Source organism: Silurus meridionalis, chromosome 3, assembly GCF_014805685.1.
Source record: "Silurus meridionalis isolate SWU-2019-XX chromosome 3, ASM1480568v1, whole genome shotgun sequence".
Lineage (NCBI taxonomy): Eukaryota > Metazoa > Chordata > Actinopteri > Siluriformes > Siluridae > Silurus > Silurus meridionalis.
In genome coordinates this window covers 1,236,039-1,260,740 of record NC_060886.1, presented here as the reverse complement: position 1 = coordinate 1,260,740, position 24,702 = coordinate 1,236,039, and the positions used below count along the sequence as shown (strand labels likewise).

At 41.1% G+C, this 24,702-nt stretch overlaps 1 protein-coding gene across 3 annotated transcripts in view; it reads right to left on the bottom strand.

The window, feature by feature from the left end:
• Nucleotides 1-2,932: 2,932 nt before the first annotated feature.
• The window catches only part of thsd7ba (thrombospondin, type I, domain containing 7Ba), a 266,155-nt gene continuing 244,385 nt past the window's right edge, over nt 2,933-24,702 (bottom strand). For all 3 annotated transcript variants that reach the window (XM_046845273.1, XM_046845275.1, XM_046845274.1), the window contains 7 exons: nt 21,213-21,408; nt 15,625-15,798; nt 15,433-15,528; nt 9,077-9,159; nt 8,153-8,351; nt 5,794-5,881; nt 2,933-3,592 (listed from right to left, as the gene is read on the bottom strand). In XM_046845273.1, the coding sequence (XP_046701229.1) occupies nt 3,511-3,592; nt 5,794-5,881; nt 8,153-8,351; nt 9,077-9,159; nt 15,433-15,528; nt 15,625-15,798; nt 21,213-21,408 (918 nt within the window). In that variant the 3' untranslated portion in view covers nt 2,933-3,510. The remainder of the gene's footprint in view (nt 3,593-5,793; nt 5,882-8,152; nt 8,352-9,076; nt 9,160-15,432; nt 15,529-15,624; nt 15,799-21,212; nt 21,409-24,702) is intronic.

The window sequence follows — 24,702 nt, the reverse complement described above, 5'->3', positions numbered from 1 at the left end:
TTTTCAGTAGGTTAGTTCTGCATAAAGAATATTCAACACTACACGTGAAAGGCCGTGTAAACGACTTTATTCATCAGGACAGTGGGTGGGACGGTGCGGAGTCTGCACCTAGACGCACCACCCCCCAGACACTTCCCATTACAAAAAAACAAAACAAAAGGCAAATGGAAATTAAAAGACCGAAGCAACGAGAAGTGCAAGGCCACTTTTGGAATAATTCATGACATCAGACCAAAACGTAATCAAGCATGCATACTTACAACAGGGTGCCAATATATATAAGTATATATGTCTCTCTCTATATATATATCGGCAGAATCGGATCAGTTGGGCACAAGTTACAAACTCGTTACACTGAGTAAAAGCTGTACAGATTTTGAGGTACTGTCAGTGATTTCAAGACTTATCCACAAACCATCACGTAATAAAAACAGGAAAATCAACAGGGGGCGTGGCTTGTATTATCATCAGCCAATACATATACCACACCCCTTATCACCCACCAACCCCGCCCCCTTAACCAGTGTCGAGTGAAAGTCTAGCTAGTTAGCTATATAAGCATGTAGGACGACTGGAAAGGTTCAGATAACTTGCTTTCGTCTGTGGAGTATTTGTAAAAATAATAAATAATAAATTAGAGCTATGAAGAAGTGAAATGCGTGTAAGTGATGGTTGGATTGGGTTTGTTGTGTTTTATATAATGGCAGGGGAGTGAACCTGGAACTCATCATCGTTTCCATAGCAACAGGTAATACACGGGGGAGTGTGTGCTGACGAACGCTCGGCATTAACATATAAAAATAAGCATGTTATCGCTGATACAGCAACATTAAGACATTCATGGAGGGAGTCTCCGGTATCAGGGGGTTGATAGAGTCAGATAAAACAGGAATGATCAGAAACCTCAAGGCAGCATCACTCACACTTTGCTTATGATATGTTCTGACCTCTTGTTGCCATGGTTACACTGCTAGTGTCTAGCTACAGAAATCCGTCTAGATCTGTATCTCAGCGGTGCCGACCATGCCGAGAGGAAAACCTCAGCAGACTCTCACACAGAGAGAAAACAGATTCCGAAATCACACCAGACCTGCAGGTTGCCAGTGTGAGTTCAGAGAGGTGTAGCATTAGCATTAGCATTAGCCAGCTAGTTTGTTGTTCATTTGTTTTTCATTATCTGATTTGTGCCAAAGAAAAACACAATACAGTAACAGAGGACTGAGTGGACTAGTATCTCCTGACTTTCTGTAGGCTCGGAATAATGTGAGGAATTTGAAGGTCAATTTTCATGCGTCGAAAAGAGAGAACTGAACAGAAATGTGTTTTTCTTGCTTTCATTCTTTCTTTCTTTCTTTTGGCCATTGCTTTTGCAAAAAGTAAATAAATAAACAAACAAATAATTAAATGAATACAAACTAGGGGATTCTATTAATAAATGCCTTTTTCTTTTAACCAAAGGAGTGAAAAAAGACGAACAAATAAGTTGTTCTAGTGTTTTCCGCGTTGTCATAGCAACAGGTTAAAAACCTAAATTCTACAGCCAAAGCATAAATGTTGGCACCTCTATCTATATGCAAAGGTGTTCGGGTGTTTCCTGTGTCATCGTGGCAACAGGACTCAAATCCAAAGTCTAACTGTGTCGTCATGGCGACAGGTTGAAAATGTAAATTCTAAATGTGTTGTCATAGCGACTGGGCAAAAATTTTATTTCTACCTGTTTCGTCCTAGCAACAAGTCCGAAAATCGCAATTCTACAGCTACAGCATGAATTTTGGCACCTCTGCTATGCGTGTAGGTGTTTGGCTGTTTCCTGTGTCGTCAAGGCAACTGGTAAAAACAAAAAAATCAAAATTCCATGGAGAGCGTAAATGTCGGCACCTCTGCTGTGAGGGAATGAAAATAGTCTGATTGTAAATACGAGGCGACTCTGTAACAGTCTCCTGTACTGTAATGTAGATGCTCAAGGTTACAGCAAACCATGAAATAAATATTTACTTCAGTATCAGATAAAAGATAAACATATGCGCAGGTTTGAAGGCTGTAATTATGCTGCAGGCGTCTTTAATAACGCTGAAGCTGCTCTCATTTTCCTAGAATAGTCGCATGTCCTCCACCTGCCTGTACTGTCAGCTTTTCTGTAATTAGCGCTTCGGAAAAAGAGCAGAATGTTAACCGCAGAATTAATAAAAGCTTCTGTGGCAGTCGGAGGTGAAAACTGTGTTGAGAATCAACTGAGAAGGCGATACGAGGGAAAGGAAACGGAGCATCAGGGATGAACGAGGAAGTAACAAGTGTGAGCTCCTGAACCTGTTAATGACATCCATGTGTTTGTTTTGTTCATACATCCAGAATTCAGAAAAATCAGACGGAGGAAATTTGTAAGCAGCTGTTGATTCTTAGATTATTTCTTCACAAATTCCCTCCGTCTGATTTTTCTAAATTCTGGACGTACATCAGAAGAACATTTACTATTTATTTTTGGCAAAAAATAAGCGAGGAAGAGGAGGAGGAGGAGAAGAAACACTTCCTGTTTGCCATAGAAATTAGTAAAACTGAAATAATGTTTAACCTGCAGCATGGCAGTAAAACCAGTGAAGAACCTTCATGTAACCATACAGACTGGATGTATTACGAACCGGCGTAACCAGTGAAGAACCTTCATGTAACCATACAAATGGAATATATGAAGAACTAGTAAAGAACCTTTGTGTAACAATGCAGATGAAATGTATATAGAACCAGTGAAGAACCTTCATGAAGCCATCCAGTTCGAATCTATGAACAGCCAGTGAAGAATCTCCGTGCAACCATACAGATGGACTATATGAAGAACCAGTGAAGAGCCTTTATGCAACAATACAGATGCAATGTATGAAGAGCCAGTTGAACCAGTGAAGAACCTTCATGTAATTCAGATGGAATGGAGCCCATGTAAGTGAACAACCTGCAGGAACTTTATTCGGAGGTGCCAATATTAATGCATTGAAATGAGCCTGGAGGATCGATGCTGGTGGTTGAGGGTGCAAGCTACAGGACTTAAAGTCAAAAAGGGGCAGAACTTGGGTTGATGCGACAATCTCTTTTGGTTTCAGAAGAAGATAAAGATCAGACCTGCTTGTACACATTCAGATACATCAGATGATAAGAAGTCCAGCTGCATCACAATGGAACAAAAACCCGAACGCACACTAAAAACCAGTCTGAAAAAAAAAGCAGATTTGAAAGAGAGCACTAATATAGTGCATAGTGTGGGTTCCTCAGCGGCCAGGTGCCATGTGTTCGTTCAAAGTTCAGACACATCTGTCGTCCCAGTGATGATAAATCTCCGTGGTGAGAGCGACGCCGAGACTCCGGCTCCTTACAAAGCCTCGTCCTGCTCTCAAGTCAAAACTAAAGGTTACTGAAATACGCTCCAAAATCCTCCCCATTGTCTGGGATCGGTGAAGCTCTCTGGGTCTGAGATGCTGCCCGTGGTCCAAAGTTAAGCTTCTGGTTCTCTGGAGGGTTTGGTCACATGTCCACGTCGCCATCATAGGCCAGAGACAGGGCTTTCTGCAGTGGAGGGGAGTTACTCTGCTTAACTGGTCGACTGCTGAGAAGGAGAAAAATCAGAGAAAGAGATCATCAGGTCCAGAAGCTTACCCATAATGCACTACACATTACCCATAATGCACTACAACTTACCCATAATGCACTACAAGCCAACACTCTGTGAGAAATGGTTGTGGGTGTTTAGTAACATAATGTAACACAAATATAACACAAAAGCATTTAACTCAGGGGTCCCTATACACCTGTGGATCATTTGGTACCGAGCTGTGGATCATTTTTTAATACACTGTGTATCACTTAGTACCGGGCTGTAGATTATTTGGTACCACACTGTGGATAGTTTGGTACCACGCTGTGGATAATTTGGTACCACACTGTGGATCATTTATAACCACAATGTGGATTTTTTTGGTACTGGGCTGCAGATCATTTGGTACCACACTGTGGATCATTTGGTACCGTGCTGTTTATCATCTGATACCAGGCTGCAGATAATTTGGTTTCACACTGTGGATCATTTGGGTCTATGCTGTGTATTATTTGGTACCACATTCTGGAACATTTGGTACCATGCTGTGTATAACTTGGTACCACATTCTGGAACATTTGGTACCACGCTGTGGATCATTTATAACCACAATGTGGATTTTTTGGTACTGGGCTGCAGATCATTTGGTACCACACTGTGGATCATTTGGTACCGTGCTGTTTATCATCTGATACCAGGCTGCAGATAATTTGGTTTCACACTGTGGATCATTTGGGTCTATGCTGTGTATTATTTGGTACCACATTCTGGAACATTTGGTACCATGCTGTGTATCATTTGGTACCACATTCTGGAACATTTGGTACCATGCTGTGTATAACTTGGTACCACATTCTGGAACATTTGGTACCACGCTGTGGATCATTTATAACCACAATGTGGATTTTTTGGTACTGGGCTGCAGATCATTTGGTACCACGCTGTGGATCATTTGTTACCAGGCTGCAGATAATTTGGTTTCACACTGTGTATCATTTGGGTCTATGCTGTGTATCATTTGGTACCACATTCTGGAACAATTGTTACCATGCTGTGTATCATTTGGTACCACGTTCTGGAACATTTGGTACCATGCTGTGTATCATTTGGTACCACATTCTGGAACATTTGGTACCATGCTGTGTATCATTGGTACCACATTCTGGAACATTTGGTACCATGCTGTGGATCATTTGGTACCACATTCTGGAACATTTGGTACCATGCTGTGGATCATTTGGTACCACACTTTGGATTTAGATGGAAGATTCACTTTCCCTGATCCCTTACTGACACAGAAGCATTTTGGTGACAGGGATTGAAATATTGAACATGTCTGGGAGACTCTGGAAGGCAGATTCTGTTCTAGTTTAATTCTGTTTAATAATTGTTTATTTCTTTTACGTGTATCTGAAATGCAAATCCAGTCTGCAGGTATTTGTTATGTTTTAGGTTTATTGATGCAAAATGTTTACATAGATTTTCTTCTAAATATTTCTGTGATGTTCTTTACAACCCACTGGGTGCTTGTTCTCAGGGTCCTGTGTTCCTTATGGCTCTGGATCTTCAAGGAGCTGTAAAGTTTTGCTCTTCAAACGGCATGCGTATTTAGTGTCCTGCATTTAGTGTTCCTTAAATCCAACACTGTCATTGCACCATAATACCTGATCCTTAGGATCTCTGGAAGTCCATAAACCAACCATCATGCTTTCAAACCCTAGAAGCACATCCTGCAATAGGGTTCCTTATAAATCTTTATTCTTCTATATACTGCTTCTTCCTTGGATCTTGAAGATCTTTTCCTTGTCTTCATGTATGATCTATTGCTGATAATGCAGCTTGAGAAGGTCTGGATTTTTATTTGGGGTTGAACCAGATAGGAAATTTTTTTGTTCTTTCAGCTCGTTGCTGCCCCACATGGTGGCAGTAATATGCCACGTTTCAACGTTCCCCTCAACACTTCACTGCCAACAGCGCTGGAGCATGCAGCCAATATGGTAATCACACACACACACACACACACACACACACACACACACACACACACACACACACATAAAATCATTATCAAATCAGATAACAGTGTGTGACAAGTGCGATTAATTTTCTCGAGCCTTCCGTCTCTCGGTGTGTTTCACGGTGCGTTCTTCATGGTAGGTTCTTTTTAACACTTCACACATCATGTGATGTTCCATGTAAAACCTCATACATACCAGAAGAGAAAGGACACAGTGATGATGAAGAGGATGAGGATGAATCCTCCGCCGGTGGCTCCGTACACCCACATCTTAATCCGTCCATCTGTATAAACACACAGAAGAAACATTAGGGATTTTTACACCGCAGCACTTATGAAATGGGAAGTGGTAACTCGGTGGATACTGAAGGTCATGGGTTCAAATCCCAGCACCAATCCCAGGCACTGCTGGGCCCTTGAGCAAGGCCCCTAACCCACAATTACTTAACTGTATAAATGAGAAAAGTCACTCTGGGCATCTTAAATGAATCCATAAATGTATAATCCATAAATGAAATCTGGTCAGAATAAAGTTTCGATGAATTTAGTATAACATCGTTTTCATTTTGCAGTTTCTAAGTAACATCACGGGGGTGCGTTTTTTCTTTTGGCTCCTTACCTCCATCCTTATGGATCAACACAGATCATTCATATCATATTTATTTTGCTCAAACATCTCCTCTACAGCTGAGTGGAACCCAGGCTCTATACCTAGCATGCTAGTCAGCTTGTCTGCTAGCTTTAAGATGATTTTTGCTTCCTGGACACGTGTAGCTCATAGCACGTGTAAAATCTCAGGTTCTTCACTAATATTCTCCACCAAATCAGAGTGATGTGACTTTCAGCACCCAGTCAGCAGAACAGCGAAAACAAATTACTGCCACAAACATTTCCTTTAGAATTCCTTAAAAACCTGAAGCCTCACCGAAGATCTCAGGTGAGGAGGATAAAAATGTTCCAGATGTGTTCTACATAAATACCAAACACACATGACTCTGAAACTCCTACTGTATGTGTGATCTACCCATCAGCCATTTCAAACATTCTACTCTATTAAACACTGCAGAACCCTCGAGCTTCTTGGGTTGTTTTGGTTGGAACCCAGAGTTATGGGTTTTATGGCAGACCCTGAAGACTTATTTTTCTTATTGAGCGAACCCTTTAAGAACCCTTTGTTCTGAAGGGCGCACGTGTTAACTGGCTGAGTCTGAAGTATAAAAGATGTCTCATTATTTTTGCTTTAAGGAGTTTCACACTTAGCTCTTAGCACACAAAGTACTCTTCAAAGGTTTCTTCATCGCTTCACTGGATAATCATTAGCTTCCTAAAAGTTTTCCTTTCCCTCAAGGTCTCTAAACTTTCCAAGCAAGACAACATTGATTGGTTGTTCTTCTGAAGGAACCTTTAATGGATCTCTGTAGTGTGCCTATTAACCGGGTCAGCATGTGGCACAAACATCATTATCTAGAACCTGGTTATTTAGCGATCCAGTCATTATGGATTCCATAGTTCTTTACTTCCAGTTAAAGTTTTACTTGAAACCTTCTCTTGATCAGAAACACATGAACAAATGAAGCTCTCTGGGGAGGAACATTGAATGGTTCCACATAGAGTCATACAGAGATTCGATGTAGAACTGAATTTGGAAGTCAGTGAGCCCACACACTGCATTTACAGGGTAAGTAGTTTCCAGAATTTTTGATTGGATATTGAAGGGTTCTTTAAAAGTCTTGCCAATAAATTCCCAGCACAAGTCTCTGGGATGGGACGTGGCCTCTTTTCTGAATCAAAGTTTGCAGATTAAAGCATAAAAATGGTGCTAATCGGCTCATTTAGACACGCTAATCCTCTTGTGTGTGGATCTTAAAGCACTAAGTCGGCCTTTCTGATCGATCGTGAACCTTTGAGATGATATTTTAATCAGTAATTACTATAATTATACACACATTCATAACCTGCTACATTTCCCTGTCGTGTAAATCACAGAGCCGCAGGAAGCTCGGAGCTGCTGTAAGATGGAGGAGCTTGAAGCTGCCCTGGACCCCAGCACTAAATTTAGATCCAATCAAGAATAGCCTAAAGCTAACAGTAAAGCAGCTCTGTCTTTCACGTTACAGCAGATACAAATCATAGTGTAATGAAAGTGTTCCCTAAACGACGGCGTGTTAAACCGTGTTCTATATCAGCCTGTGTCTTTCAGCCTCATAAACACCACACAGGCGTCCACTGTAAATCAGCGAGGGGGATAAACCCTCCCTCAATCCCACTGCCTTTACCCGTCACCTCTCCAAGTCTATCTATCTATCTATCTATCTATCTATCTATCTATCTATCTATCTATCTATCTATCTATCTATCTATCTATCTATCTGTCTGTCTGTCTGTCTGTCTGTCTGTCTGTCTCATTATCCATCCATCCATCCATCCATCCATCCATCCATCCATCCATCCATCTTTCTAAAGTAATGCAGTATGATACACAAGAAACCAATGCAGAGTGTTAAACTGCTGCTGTTGCTACTGCTAATGATGATGATGAAGATGGAGAGAGTAACCTGGGCTTAGGGCCTGTAGTGACCACTCGCCAAAGAAGTCGTGGATTTGAGACGGGCCCGGTTTCACCCTCCCCGAGCTGCTCTTCACATCGGCTTTCCTGGTGTCTCCGGCGCCCCCTGGGGTCCTGGTGCAGTAATCCAGGAATCCGTGTGTGTTCATGACCTCCGTGTAGCCTTTCTCACAACCACACACTCCGCTCTGTAGCACACACAACATCTGTAATTCAGTGTTTGTTCATGTGTGGTAGTGTGTGTGTGTGTGTGTGTGTGTGTGTGCGTTTGTGTGTGTGTGTGTAAAAGAAAAGTTTGACACATTCAGCTATTTTCTTTATTGATTAGCGTTGCTGATTGTGTGTACTGGTTGATGATTCACTGTAGGGCCAAAAGTTTGTGGACACCCAACCATGACCAAGATTGGAATATCCTTTTTTTTCAATTTTTTTAATCCCATTTCATATTTTGTCCCTTATTTGCTCTTATAATGAGCTCCACTCTTCTGGAAAGATGATCCACTAGAATTTGTGATTGTGAGATACTTTCTGCCAAAAGGGTATGAGTAAAGTCACGTACTGATGTCGGTAAGAAGGCGAGGACCTGTGGTGCAGTTAGTGTTCACACATTCATCTTGTTTAGTAGGGTTGAAGCTCTATAGCACAAGATCTTCCACTCCAATGCATGGAAAGCAGATCTTTATGGAGCTGGCTTTGTGCACTTTGTGTCATGCTGGAACACACTTGGATAATGAGAATGGAAGATTTTATAAACAGAATTGTGTGCCTTTGGATTTGTGATAAAACTTTGGGGAAGAACCACATATGGGTGATATATTTTGGAGTTCCAATACTTTTGGCCATACAGTGTATATAAGGGTAAAAAAAGTGTATTATAAACAGATTAGTAGATCAGAGGTGAAGAGAAGGTGACCTGTTTGCAGTGAGAGAAAGGTTTGGTGCAGGGAGGATGGCAGTGACGCACACTCGTCGGCTTGTTCACCGCCAAACAGCCACCTTTAAAAAGAGGAAAGAGGAGAGAGAAGGAGCGTGATGTCAGAGCTGAGGGATGAGCAATACACACTTCATCAAGCTCCCCACGATCCTTTCTTCTCACATACTGTAGTCGAGGATAGAAATGCCGTCAGTGTTCACTCTAACATCCGAGCCATAATCCCCTTCCCTGTTCTTAAAAACTGTAATGAATATCTATTTTATATCCGAACAAGCCAATTTTCTTCCTTTTCCCTGTTATTTGCAGCACGAGTCATTACCCACAATCCCCGTCTCTCAGCAGCCCATTGATAACCTTATGAAAGTTCTGACAGAGCCGTCAAATGATCCGGAGACCAAACGTGACTTCTAATCAGAGTGCCGTACAGAAAAGCTCATTCTACACAACGTCATTTCAGTCATATTCTGTACGTTTCCTCCACCGACGGCGCTGTCCAGTCCTGAATTCTTATTGGTCAAAAGTTGATGATGAGACTTTCATACTGATATTACTTTCAAATTGAGAGTAAAGACACACACACACACACACACACACACACACACACACAAATCTTTATATTATAACAAACTACCCAAAAGCCCCTTCTCACTCTTACATCAGCATTCATTTGAAAGAAGAAGAAAAAGAACAACATAAAAAAGAGGAAAATAAAGGGAAGAGAAGAAAAGGGGCTATAAAAAATACATGGAGAAAGAAGAAAATGAGAAAGGGATAGATAGATAGATTCTATCATTGTGTGTGTGTGTGTGTGTGTGTGTGTGTGTGTTTTTGAATAAACAATGTGTGAGGGTTGTTGATGATGATGATGATGACGGTGTGTGTGTGTGTGTGTGTGTGTGTGTGTGCATTTGTTATTGATGAGTGTGTTGATGATCGATAAACAGCACTGGAGGACAGAAGAAAAATAAAGTGTGTGATTCACTTCATTAATAAACAAAAGAAGGTGTTTATTTATTTATACTGTAAAACGACTCCAGAGAAACACAACAATAATTCACAATACACACAAACTATAATCTATTCACACAACACACTACACACAGAATAAATATATATATATATATATATATATATATATATATATATATATATATATATATATATATATATAATATATATATATTAGAGCTGTCAAAATAAAGGTGTTAATAAGTCGTTAACGCAGATTAATTTTAACACGCTCATTTTATTAACGTGCGATTGAATGCAGCACACATTTCTGTTTGACCATTTTTAGTAAAAATATAAATAAATATATAAACGAGGCAAAATTAAAACCTGCAATTAAACATTTGTTCATGACATTTTTCACTCAGATAAAAAATAAAAAATAAATAATAAATAAACTCCACTGAAAAATTATTCTTTATCACTAAACATTTGTTTTACCTAATTTAAAGTCTTAAATCAGCACCAAATCCACCATGATGAACACATCCGGCAATTATATATATATATATATATATATATATATATATAGAGAGAGAGAGAGAGAGAGAGAGAGAGAGAATGCACAGACAATACACAATATATACACAATACACATATATAGAGTGTACATTTGAACTATCCAATCAAATCGAAGGGGTCTGTATTTGAGGTTACTACAGAAGATTTGATTGGTCCAGTCCGGGTGGATACAGGTATTTCCTCACAATTGTCTCTTTACAGTAACATTAACCAAGTGTTAGCATAAAAGCATGATATAATTAGCCACATGGTCCACTTTCTGATTCTGTTAATTCCACAGGTATGGGGCAGCGTAGCTAGAAGCTTGATAATAGTAAAATAGTCCTAAAACAAAAGAAACAATTTTCTCATCTTTCTTTCCATCTTTCTTTCCATCTTTCTTTCTATCTATCTATCTATCTATCTATCTATCTATCTATCTATCTATCTATCTATCTATCTATCTATCTATCTATCTATCTATCTATCTATCTATCTATCTATGGGTGGGGCATCGTTCATGCGAGTCAAAGCTACATAAAACCTGCGATGCTAGGCTAGTTTGTTAGTTATGAGTCCGCTAGTTCTCTATAGAGTGTGAAGTATTTTTGCTATTAGCGGTCAGTTTTATCAGTGTTGGGTTTCTTCAGTGTTCGTCACTGCTGACTGTTTGCACAAATTACACAGCAGCTAAAAACAAGACCTAGTGATGGACAGAAGCAATGCATGCACAGACTGCTGCAGGTTAAAACAGACTTAATGAAAATTCAATCAAAGCAGCCATCCGTCAGCATTCAGGCCAGACTGCTGACACTGGGCAAGAGGAGATCAAACACGAGGACGAAAAACAGATCTGCAACAAAGTCTAATCCAAAAACTTAAAAAAAAAATGTCCTGGAATTGGGTCAAAGAAAGCGTATAAAGGGGTGTGTGTGTGTAGTCTATGGGAAGGGGTAGCTCTGTGTTTAAGATGTTGTTCTGTTTAGAAGGTCATGAGTTTAAATCCCACTACCACTGCAGAGCCAATGAACAAGTCGCTTCACCGTCAACTGCTCAGTTGTATGAATAAAAAAATTGTAAACGCATCTGCAAAGTTGCGTAAATGTAAATGTGGCTGATTACGAGCAAAAGACGGCCACATTCAGATGCTGCAGTGGTTGCTGGGAATCGGAGCCGAGATCTGACCCTGATCCCAATCCTCAGTCCTTGTGTCTAATCTAGTAAATTACACAATTCAGGGTTGAGTAGCACATACACAGAATATATCTCGATTTACATTTTTACATAAAACGCAACTTGATATGGAAAGTACACAGTTGTTTGTGCAGGATAAATACTGGTGCTTAGACTCGGCTAAATATGTAAATATTTCTTACTGTATACATCAATACAGATTTTGGTTTTACAGTATATTTACATTTACATTTATGGCACTTGGCAGATGCCCTGTTTGGATTAGATTAAATAAGATTTGATTAAACTTTGTCACTGCACAAGTTACAGTACAAGGAAACGAACTGCAGTCAGCATCTAACCAGAAGTGCATTGGTTGCACTGGAAAATTTACATATGTATAGGTAGTAAGGCAATAATATCTGATAGATATAAATAAATAAAGACAAATGAAATGAATATATAAATATAAATAAACAGTGTACAGAAAAAAAAAAAATAAATATATATATATATATATGGAACCCGGTTATGTCGATGTCCTAGGCGGTCGCCAAAAAGCATCGAGGTAACCGATGATCGAGATAAACGAAAATCAAAATGGCGGCAGTATATTAACGTGCTTGAAATTTCTTTATGTACATGATGTGCGTTAATAAATGAGAATGTGCATGCACGTGTATTTAAAGGGTTTTTTTACACAACAGCGTTGCCGTGATTTGTTTGATGAAGGCATGCTATAAAAATACATACAGTACATGTTTATCTGTCAGGAATCCACCTGCCACGCCCCCTTCGGCCCCCTTCAGCGTGTCAGGTGCTTTCTCGGCCACTTTCTCTGAAGCTCCCGGCTTCAATCGCGCACATATGGTGCTCGTTTATCATCATCACCAGCTCCTATTTAAACTTCCACACTCTCACTGTCCGTTATTGTTGGTATATGTTGGTTCACGCGGTCGTTGTTATCGCGCATGCGTATCCCGGTACGTGTCTTCCCACCGGCACTCTCTCAACGGCTGCGCTTTTCTTCCCAAAGCCGCGCGCCCTACTAACACTACGAACACTAGCACTAACTAACAGCAGAGATTCACCAGTATACAATACAACACCTGTAGCAGCTGTAAGACTTGATTTTTCCGCCACTTCCGCGAGTTCTTCTGCGGCTGCACCGAGATAACCGACGTTAAATGGCAAATTTTTCCCCCCTTGTGCTCGAGATATCAGGGTTCGGCGACATAAAAAAAGTCGACATAACCGATAAAAAATGCTTAGAAAAAGCGAGAATTTGGCGGTTCCACTTCAAAAACGTCGACTTAATAGGGTTGTCGAGGTAACCGAGGTCGAGATAACCGGGTTCCACTGTATATATATATATTCTTTTTCTTTCAGCTGCTCCCATTGGGGTCGCCACAGCAGATTCATCCGTCTCCACACCCTCCTGTCCTCTACATCTGCCTCTTTCACACCAACTACCTGCATGTCTTTCCTCACCACATCCATAAACCTCCTCCTTGGTCTTCCTCTTTTCCTCCTTTCTGGTGGCTCCATCCTCAGCATTCTCCGACTGATATACCCCATGTCCCTCCTCTGCACATGTCCAAACCATCTCAATCTCACCTCCCTCACCTCGTCTCCAAAACGTCCTACATGCGCTGTCCCTCTAATAAACTCATTTCTAATCCTGTCCATCGTCGTCACTCCCAATGAACATCTCAACATCTTCAGCTCTGCTACCTCCAGCTCCACCTCCTGTCTTTTACTCAATGCCACTGTCTCTAATCCATACAACATCTCAGGTCTCACCACAGTCCTATAAACTTTCCCTTTCACTCTCACAGATACTCTTCTATCACAAAGCACTCCTGCTATCACTCTTCTCCACCCACTCCACCCTGCCTGCACTCTTTTCTTCACTTCTCTGAATATATATATATATTACAAGTATACAATTCTTTACAATATATTATACAGTATATTATATATCTCACAATACAATATAATATACAATTTAAATATACTTATCTAAAGCAACATACTTTTATATCATCAATACAACTGAGCAGAGTTAAGGGCCGTGCTCAGGGGCCCAGAATGGTAGCTTGGTGTTGCTGGGATTTGAACATTCAGAATCCAATCCCATTGAACAACCGCTCCCCTAACTCACACTCTAACACATTCACAATCACCCCCGTACTGAGGTTGCTCCAGCTCCAGTCACATCCCACCTCATGAAGATTGTGGACCTTTAAAGAAGTAGCAAACAACCATCTAGAGACGTGCCAGCACCGTTTGGATTCCACTTCATGTGGAGTTTGGACACTGGACCTCTTTGAGTGTTTAAAGGCTCTGGCATGGAGATGCTGGTGTTGGATCTGTGATGAACTCAGGTGTTGTGCTATTTTATGAGTTGCTCAGTAGCTCCTGGTTCCATAATATCTATTCTAAAATAGATTATAAGACTGTATAAGACTGTAGAAAGAACATCACTCATAACCACATACTCGCTCATGAATGATTCGTTTATTTTAAACGAGTCTTTAATGTGTCTTACAAGAACGATTTGTTCGTAGGATATGTACAGGATACAGAATAAAGCAGTTCATCTCTCAAATCATCTGGTCCGACTCGTTCATTCTGTTACCACGTGACTCCCAAAGACGCTACACATCGCTATAGATCAGGATTTTTTGGTCTAAATCTTGCCATTATTGTTACAGTAATTATGGGAGTCACACGAAGAACTAAAGACACGAACCAGAAGATATGAGAGGTGAAGCTCCACATTCTGTTCATCATCATTTGTCCTTTTCTGCATTGTGATAGTTTCCTTATTGGAACTGTAGTTAGAGTTGGTGTATGTAGACGTGTTGGAGGATCTGATTATTGAACATGTAACACTTTATTTTATTTCTGATCGAAGGAACGAAATGAAGTAAACGACAACAAAAAGACTGGTTCATTTTGACGAACGAGACTCAAAGAACCGAGTCACTGAAATAAAAAGGTGACGTTTGTTCCCTGGAACATCACACCTCCTGCCTCACTGCTCACTGAAACTTACCGGCTCCGTGTTAGATGAGATACCTGCTGACCTCATAAGGGTTCAAACGGAGACACGGAGAACAGGATGAAACGGCAGAGGAGTGTCAGGGGGAGCTGAGCTAGCTGCCTTCTTTAGGTCGAATGCTTGTTCAATCAAATTCAGATTCAGATTCAAGTTCAAAGCCCAAATAAAAAAAATAAAAAAACACAAAAAAAACAGCATATGAATGATGAAGAAGTGTTCAACAACCCCATTTACTGATCACCAAGAAAGAACTGCAGTCTGATAGAAAGAGAGAGAGAGAGATAGATAGACAGATAGATAGCACAACCACAATCTGTATAAAGACTTTGCATGTGGAAGACTTTTATATTTTAACGGTTCACTAATATTTACATTTTTAATACTTTCTTATATTTTAGTGTGGTTACTTTCAGAAATATTAACTAATAACATGTAAATATTAACGTATCATTTATGGTAAAATCCAAACGTCTTGGATGTTATTTTTAATGGTGGAATTATTGCCCTTTTCAGACTTATTTAATACATAAAAATGTATTAAAACAAATAAAAAAAATGATGAGATGATGAGATGGCATGACGATACCTGTGACGTTGACTCCGTCTGAGCGCTGACACCACACCTCCCTCACGTTATCACTCCATGAGCTTGTCTTCCACTCGTAGCTGTGGCACTTCCCCCCTACGCCAAGTGACATTTGAAGGATTTAATGATTACTAATTATTATTAATACGATTTATTAAAAAGATGGTGAGTATTACCCATAATGCACTGTACCTTTACATGGCCGTGTCTCGATTTCCTGGTCTGGACAGCTCTCCTGGTTCTCCAGAGTCTGAACGATGACCGCTCGTGAACGTGCCTGATGACCTTCTACCTCGAAACTCCGCCCCTCCACACAGGTCAGCTGACACGAGCTCCATAGAGACCAGTCGGTCAGGTGACAGTCGCCTACAGAGGAAACATGGGTCAAATACAGACGGTGGCACCCAACTTCATGAAGGTTCACTCAGATAACTTCTGTGATCATCACTGTGCTTCTCAATATTAAGTTATATTTCAAATCAAAACCTGGTTGCCTCTGCCAGGAGGTTACAAATTGGTCACTGATAAATAATTTATACATATTAACGTATGTCAGAGGAATGTTCAGGAATCCATCCCAGACTCTGTGGTCTAAATTTCCATAGAACATACAAATGTTCTACATGAAGGAGTGGATCTTCATACAAGTATCTTCAACACCACAGGACACAGGTCTTGGGATCAAACTCTTCAGGATTGGTGTCATGATCTGTTCATTTCAGGCCTGTCTGTCAAAAAAAAAAAGAATTCCTCACGAGGTCTAAAAAAAATATCGTGTGAAATTAAGTTTGTATGGAAACTGGAACCGAGATCTTTTATACACAGCGTGTAAAATCAAATCAAATCAAATCAAATAAAAAATAAATTATATTATAATTGCAGAAGCAGCTCCAGAAAACTGTGTGAACGAAAATTAATACCATATATATTCCTCAAACTGAATAGTAGAGCCTTATAGCAATAATAATAATAATAATAATAATAATAATAATAATAATAGATTATGTACACAGACACAATCTACATTGATGGGATTGAAGTGGATCATGTGTCTAGCTTCAAATTTCTGGGTGTCCATATTCAGAAGATTTTTCCTGGTCCCTCAAAACTGCCACACACTGACAAGCTCCTGTAGTTTAAACTGCTGTTAATGTTCAGGACTGTTTTAGCAGCAAAAGGGGGACCGTATTGTTGATTATTATGCGTTCAATTATTCCCAGTATTCTCTTTTCTCTTCATTTCATAGCTTTTCTGCTGCACCTCTGAGCATGTTTCAGTTAAAGTTTCTATCCAATCAGATTTCAGCCGTCACATTTCAGAGGAAGTGGTGGCTTATTTGTTAAGGCTCTCGGTTGCTGATGGGAAGGTCAGGGGCGATGTATCATGGCTGATCCTGCGCTCCGACCCCAGCTTCCTAACATCACTGTGATATGTGAAGAAAGAATTTTACTGTGCTGTAAAGTACGCGATGTGATGTGGCTCTTGTTACATTCTACTCTATGCTGCATGGGAACCACAGAAAACCGTTCATTTGATGAGGTATTGATGCTTCTGCTACAGATGACGTATGAAAGGAGACTACATACATCAATACAAAATATACACCTGTATACCACTTTACAATTCAGCAGTTCAATCCTAACCTGGAATGTAAATCAATGATCAAGAATTATATACATCCCTGTTTTTTTTGTTTTTTTTACTGTTAGCTGAATTTATTAGCTAAAGTTTAAAAAAAAAAATCTACGTTCTCACGCAGTCAGCAATTGTGCACTTGAGCGCTGACCTTCTCCACCCGACACGAGACTAGCAGTAATTACGTGCCTGTCTGATGATACGTTTGGGACTTCCTTTGCTGCGTAGCTGGAGGTCACATATCAACACCCGCCACTCCGATAACCCTCAGAGAAGAGCAAATGCGGGGTGACACTCACGCAAGCCATCTCCACCAGTTCGCTCGTTCCATCTGACAGTCGCGATGCTGATTATGTGTGCTCATTATCCTCATTGTTCCTAAGGGCCAGCCCTATACACACTCTCTACACTTTTACACCCTTCTGAGGAGTTCAATTAATGCAAATGTCACCTGTAGTTCAATTTTCCTAAAGCAAATCATGCTAACCTCGTTAACATCTGTAAAGTTCACCTCCTCCATGACACACCTGATTTGTGGGGTATTTAGTGATTCTGGTGCTTATTTGGCCATTTTGAGTGAATGATGTAGCATGAATATGTAGATCGCTCACATCGTTCCTACAATCGTTAGATGTTTAGCTAGTTAGCATGAGTAAAACTACTATTCATATTTATCCACAGTTTCAGAAGCTGAAATCCTGCTTGAGAGTGTAGTGTCTGGAAACAGAGATGGAAAAAGCTCAGGCTCTGGTCGAGGCACATTCGATACGCCACATTCAGAGTGTCGTCAATATTGTACATGGAGAAAAAAAGGGTTCGAACATATCACAGAATTAGATAATAATAATAATAATAATAATAATAATAATAATAATAATAATAGATAATAAACATGGATAAAGTACACAGAACATTTCTTATATAGTTACATAACACTAAAGTTTGACCTTATCAGCTGTAATGATGTGCTTTATGGGATCAGTCAGGGTTTATCTGTAGTGACAGAATACTTGGACAGGAAGTCAGGGTTTATCTGTAGTTACAGTATCTCTCTTCGGCATCCGACTGTCTTCGAGAGACGATGGTGTAGCTTCAAGTTTGGGTGTCCTATCTGCACCTTCGCGAGTGGCTGAAAAGTCTGATCCTGGAGTGACAGTCTCTGTTGCACTTGCTGCAGGTGAATGCTGATGCTTGCTGAGGCTCTTTGCGGCGAGGTTTTTGTTTTTCACCTCCTTGGCTTTCTGGGCGCCCTGTCTGACAGCAAGACGCCAGGCGGGGCGGTCGTCAGCACAGCTCTCCCAGTTGTTTACATTGATGTTAGCCATCTTCATGTCCTTTTTGCAGACATCTTTGTATCGCAGACGCGGCTGTCCGGTCAGTCGTGCACCTTCTGCTAGCTCGCCGTACAGCAGGTCCTTGGGTATGCGGCCTGGGTCCATTCTCCTAAAATGGCCGAGCCAGCGAAGGCGCCTCTCGCTAAAAATGGAGAACATGCTGTTCATGCCGCTGCGTTCCAGAACCTCTGTGTTGGGTACTTTGTCCTTTGGCCACTGGATACGCAGAATGCGCCGCAGATGGAAGCTGTTGAGTTTCCTCTCGTGACTCGCGTAGGCAGTCCATGCCTCGCTGCTGTAGAGAAGTGTGCTAAGCACGCAGGCCTGGTAGATGCGCAGTTTGTCTTCTCAGTAAGGTTGTGGTTGTTCCGAACCCTCTGGTTCAGTATGGCCATAACTGCTGATGCTTTGGCAATCCAGCCGTTTACATCAGTATCAACGGAGAACGAGTTAGAGCACACTGTGCTGTGCATGTTCTGGTGGAATGATCTTATGATAGCCAGCAGTCGTGGGGGGCAGCCGACCTTCTGCAGGAGCCTGAAGAGGTCAAACACCTTGGTCAGGTCTATGAAGGCAATGTAGAGGGGCATCTGCTGCTCACAACACTTCTCCTGCAGCTGTTGTAGTGAGAAGATCATGTCTACAGTTGACCGGCCGGCTCGGAAACCACATTGGTACTCTGGGTAGACACAGGATTCTAGGGTCTGCAAACACACCAGGGCGACGCAGGTGAAAGCCTTTCCAATGATGCTGAGAAGGGATATGCCTCGGTAGTTTTTGCAGTCACTGCGGTCTCCTTTGTTCTTGTACAAAGTGACAATGTTTGCATCTCGCATGTCCTGGGGGATGTGTCCTTGTCCCCAGCAGAGGCAGAGGAGTTCGTGCAGGGGTTGGAGTAGTGCTGGTTTCCCGATCTTAAGGACTTCAGGCAGGATGCTGTCATCCCAGGGGCCTTCCCACAAGTGAGGCAGTGGATAGCTTTTCTGAGCTCTTCCAGGGTGGGTGGTGTGTCTAGTTCCTCCATGACTGGCAGGTCTGGGATGGCGTCTAAGGCGGTGTCTGTGACAACGTTTTGGGTTGCATACAGCTCAAGATAGTGCTCAACCCAGCGCTGCAGCTGTTTTCCCTGGTCTTTGATGACTTCGCCAGTCTTGGACTTGAGTGGGACGATCTTGAAGGTGGGTGGGCCTGTTGCCTTCTTGATACCCTTGTACATGCCCCTTGCATCCCCGGTTTCGGCAGCTATATGTATACTGGTGCAGAGGTTCAGCCAGTAGGTGTTAGCGCAATGGCGAGCGGTCTGCTGTGCATTTTTCCTGGCAGTCCTGAGGGCAGTAATTGCTGAGTTGTACACAGCATTTCGGAGGTGGGATCACTTGGAGTCGATGGTGTCATCTGGTGTCTCTTTGGCGAGAGCCTCATGAAGCTTGCAGATTACCTGCTGTGTCTTTTCTTGGTTGCTTGTACAGCAGGTGTTGATGCGTGGGTGACCCTTCTTCTTGGCTTGGTGCAGTTTCTTGGGTATTATTCATACCTTGCTGGCCACAAGGGAGTGGTCCGTGTCGCAGTCGGCACTGTGGTAGCTGCGGTGAGAAGGACGCTGGTTAGTTCCACGCGGCTGGTGATGACGAGATCCAACTGGTGCCAATGGCGGGAACGAGGGTGTCTCCATGACACCTGGTGGATCTCCTTGCATTTGAAGAAGGTGTTAGTGACATATAGGCTGTGGGAGCAGCACATCTCCAGCAGTCGCTGACCATTCTCGTTGATCTTACCCCTTCCAAGCTCTACACCAATTAAGCTACGGTTCAGAACCAGTAGACTGCTGCTTCCTGTATTGTGCCAATGCCTTAAGACGACACTGGAGTGTCCTCTCCAGTGGAGCTACAAAGCCTGGGCAGGCTAGGATAGAGAATCAGCTGTTGCCCATGCAGCAGATCCCCCCTCTCCACACAGCTGGTGAACCCAAGGAAACGACAAATGTCAATACAGCTTGGCACCAACGGCATCGCAGGAGTTGCTGGAGTGACGTTGAAGTCAATGTCTTACCGCCTTAGGGACTCCGTCTCCAGATTTTCTGTCGGGGTTTACTCCCTTAGCCTTGCCCATGAGTGGGTATAGCCGCAAAGCATCGGAGGTTTGGGATCAGAGTTTTCCTTCTCCTAGATGAGCTACAGTATACTTGGACAGGAAGTCAGGATTTAGCTGTAGTGTCAGTGTACTTGGACAGGAAGTCAGGGTTTATCTGTAGTGTCAGTGTACTTGGACAGGAAGTCAGGGTTTAGCTGTAGTGTCAGTGTACTTGGACAGGAAGTTAGGGTTTAGTTAAAGTGTCAGTGTACTTGGACAGGAAATCAGGGTTTATCTGTATTTACAGTATACTTGGACAGGAAGTCAGGATTTCGCTGTAGTGTCAGTGTACTTGGACAGGAAGTCAGGGTTTATCTGTAGTTACAGTATACTTGGACAAGAAGTAAGGATTTAGCTGTGGTGTCAGTGTACTTGGACAGGAAGTCAGGGTTTATCCGTAGTTACAGTATACTTGGACAGGAAGTCAGAGTTTATCTGTAGTGTCAGTATACTTGGACAGGAAGTCAGGGTTTTTCTGTAGTGACAGTGTACTTGGACAGGAAGTCAGGGTTTATTTGTAGTGTCAGTATACTTGGACAGGAAGTCAGGGTTTAGCTGTAGTGACAGTGTACTTGGACACAAAGTCAGGGTTCAACTGACTGACTGTAGTGTCAGTGAATTTACAGTTAGAGTTTAAATGTAGTGTCAGTTACCCAGAAAGGATTCAGCTGATCAGTGTACCTGGGCAGGGAATGAAACATGGCTGCTGCAGTTCTGGTTCGTTCTCTGTCCCAAACTGTTCGTTGCATTTCTCATTGTCCACTTGGAGAACTGGAGCATATACGTCAGGTCTCGGACCGCCTGATTTGGGCCAGTGTCCCCAGTGTACAACACACGATAAGTTCCTACGCCTCACGCCGTCTCCGCACTCAGCACCCTGAGAACAACAACGCAACATCCTGTTATTGACAAGAATAACGATTTAATGTTTTTATAATTACATTGCTTCAACCCTATTAAACACCTTTGGGATGAATGTGAACACTGACTGCACCCCAGGCCTCTTCACCTCTATCAGTACCCGGCTTTACTAACGCCCTTGTAGCTAAATGAATCTCCACAAAATCTGGAGGAACATCTTCACAAAAGAGTGGAGCTCATTTTAACTTGAATTGGATACTTCAAAATGAAGCTAATCTTATTGTCAGGTGTCCACATACTTTTATCCCAACTGTGTATATTTCCTATTGCTTTTCTTTAGCCAAACACAAACTTCACTTTTCTTCAGAAAGTGAAGAGAATATCTCCAAGAGTATTTATATTCAGATACAATAATATCCTGGTATCTGATGGTGATTTTAGGGTAACATGGAAAAATTCTTTTTCACTTTAACAAAATAATCGGGTTTACATTCAAAATCAATTCTACACCTGCTTGTGGTCTCATCATCATTATCACAACTTATATGTTCCTTTGTTCTTCTTTTCGATCCTGTAATGGGTAATGTGTAATGTGTGTGTTTATAGTGATTGGCTTACACTCCTACATCTGTGATAATAGAGTGATAATATGGAAGCAGTGACATTAGACTTGACAAAAAGTACAGATCTTCTATTACAACCACACTCAGCTTTTGGTAAAGAAGATTGTATTTGGTTCATTTTGACTGGTTCATGATGGAGGTGGAACTGCATCAAGGATTGGCTCTGAGCCCTTTCCTGTTTGCAGTGGTAATGGACAGGTTGACGGACGAGGTCAGACAGGAGTCTCTGTGGACTATGAAGTTTGTGGATGATATTGTGATTTGTGGTGAGAGTAGGGAGCAGGTGGAGAAGAGCCTGGAGAGGTGGAGGTACATGCTGGAGAGAAGGGGAATGAAAGTCAGTAGGAGTAAGACAGAGTACATGTGTGTGAATGAGAGGGAGGGCAGTGGAGGGATGCGGTTGCAGGGAGAAGAGGTGGAGAAGGTGGAGGAGTTCAGGTACCTGGGGTCAACAGTGCAGAGTAATGGATAGAGAACAGAGAGTGTGTTAGAGAAGTGAAGAAAAGAGTGCAGGCAGGGTGGAGTGGGTGGAGAAGAGTGATAGCAGGAGTGATTTGTGATAGAAGAGTATCTGTGAGAGTGAAAGGGAAAGTTTATAGGACTGTGGTGAGACTCCACTTCAGTGTTCCGGCCGTGGGCGCCATCGTACCCCAGTGTCTGCTCCAACCTTCCGCAGAGGGCGTCACTCATTCTCTGATCTCCTCCGAGGGCGTCGCTCAGCCTCTGAACTCCATTGGGGATTTCTGATTCGCGGTCACAACCCTGACATTACTAAACTATTTATTATAAAAAACATTTCTCAATTCAATAAAAAAGCAGTGCGTGCTTTAAAACTAGGATGTTCTCACCTCATAATAATAGTAACAATTAATAATAATAATAATAATAATTAAAATAATAATAATAATAACTACACATTAGAATAACTTTAATGACTAAACTTTTCAATATTTATAACTTTTTATTATTAAAATTGTTTATTATTAATATGATCTGTTATTAAATATTTTTCTTAATTGAATAAAAATAATCAAACAAACAAACGGGTAAATAAATAAATTGATTAATTAATAAATGAAATACCATCTTAAATATTATTATTAAAAAAGACATTAAACACAAATCAGAGACATAAATCACTAAGTTAGAAAATGATTAATGAATAAATAGAAATAAATAAAACCAAGTAAAAAAAGTAAACAACAAAATACAAAACAGAAAACAAAAAAGGATGTAAAATCTGTAAAGAATTTTTATTAAACACATAGATACAATAAATATATAAATATTATTGTCATAAAGTAATTTATTTGTAAAAATAAAAGGCCAATACTAAGCTCAGTGCTCGGTGACCGGACTGTAATGTGATGCGGGATGTGTATGAGTGTATATTAGTCTGGGATTAACACGTGTCAGGAGGGACAGAAGTCCTCGTCCCTGCACACTTCAATCTGCAAGTCAAATTGAACATCTAAATAATTCATCAGGTGTGAAACGGTCAGGTTAATGCTAACACCTCAATGAAAAATCCTGAAAGCGCACAGACGTGGACTTGAAAATGTCCTTTCAAATCACTTATAAACAATCGCTGAATTTTTTGTGCACAGTAAATAAGTGAAAAATGGTGCAGGGTTAAAACAAATCTCTCACCGTTTATCCTCATGAAAAATGCAAATCCTCATGAATATACATGAGTACACACGAATCTGTAAATGAAAAACCCGCCCCAATGTGCCCCCACGTGCCCCCGTTATCCCTGAAAGTAACTCAGTTCCTGAAATGTTCACCTTGAGATTTGCATTGTAACTTTCTTCTGCATTATAAAACAGAAGCAGAACCCGTTATCATGGTAACCTAAGCTAAGTGAGCTAGCTAGTGCTTAGTGCATATCTGAGCTTTAAAACCAGCAGAAACTACAAATTTACAGAACATTACCTTGCTTCAAACTCTACCATAACTGACCATGAGATTATGGAAATGTTTTTAAACGTCTGATTTCACATTAGTCTTAATTGGCTAGAACAACCTTCACTTTTCTGGGAAGATGTTTATGGAGATTTTAACTGGATGTTCTTCTAGATAGTGTGCTTGTGGAAATTTGTAAGATTTCAGGAGGAGGCCTGGGGTGCAGTCAGTGTTCACATTAATCCCAAAGGTGTTCAATGGGGTTGAATCTTCCACTCCAACCCATGGAAAGCAGATCTTTTTGGAAGATTTTAATGTTCCTGCCTCTACAGACGTCCTACACAATTGTGTGCCTCGAGGTTTGCTAAAGAACCACATATGGGTGGAACAGTCAGATGTCCAAATACTTTTGCCATATAGTGTAGCTCATTAGGTTATTTTGCATTTTCACCTTATATATATATATATATATATATATATATATATATATATATATACAATTATTAACATCATATAAAAATCAACTTCTATAAACAAACCAATTTTACATAATTAGCGTTTAAAATAAAAGCATGCTAACTGCGTTATTTCGTTTTATGAACCCAATGTGAAAAGTGGAGCGTAATTACCCAACTTACTCCTCATCAACAATCCCAAGAGCCTTGAATATTCATGAATATGCAAATGAGAGCGGCAGAAAAAACTTCACGTTTTCCAGCCGTGAGTAAAATGTAGCGAGCTTTTAAAGGCCGACGTGGGGGAGATTTCAGGATCAAGCGCAC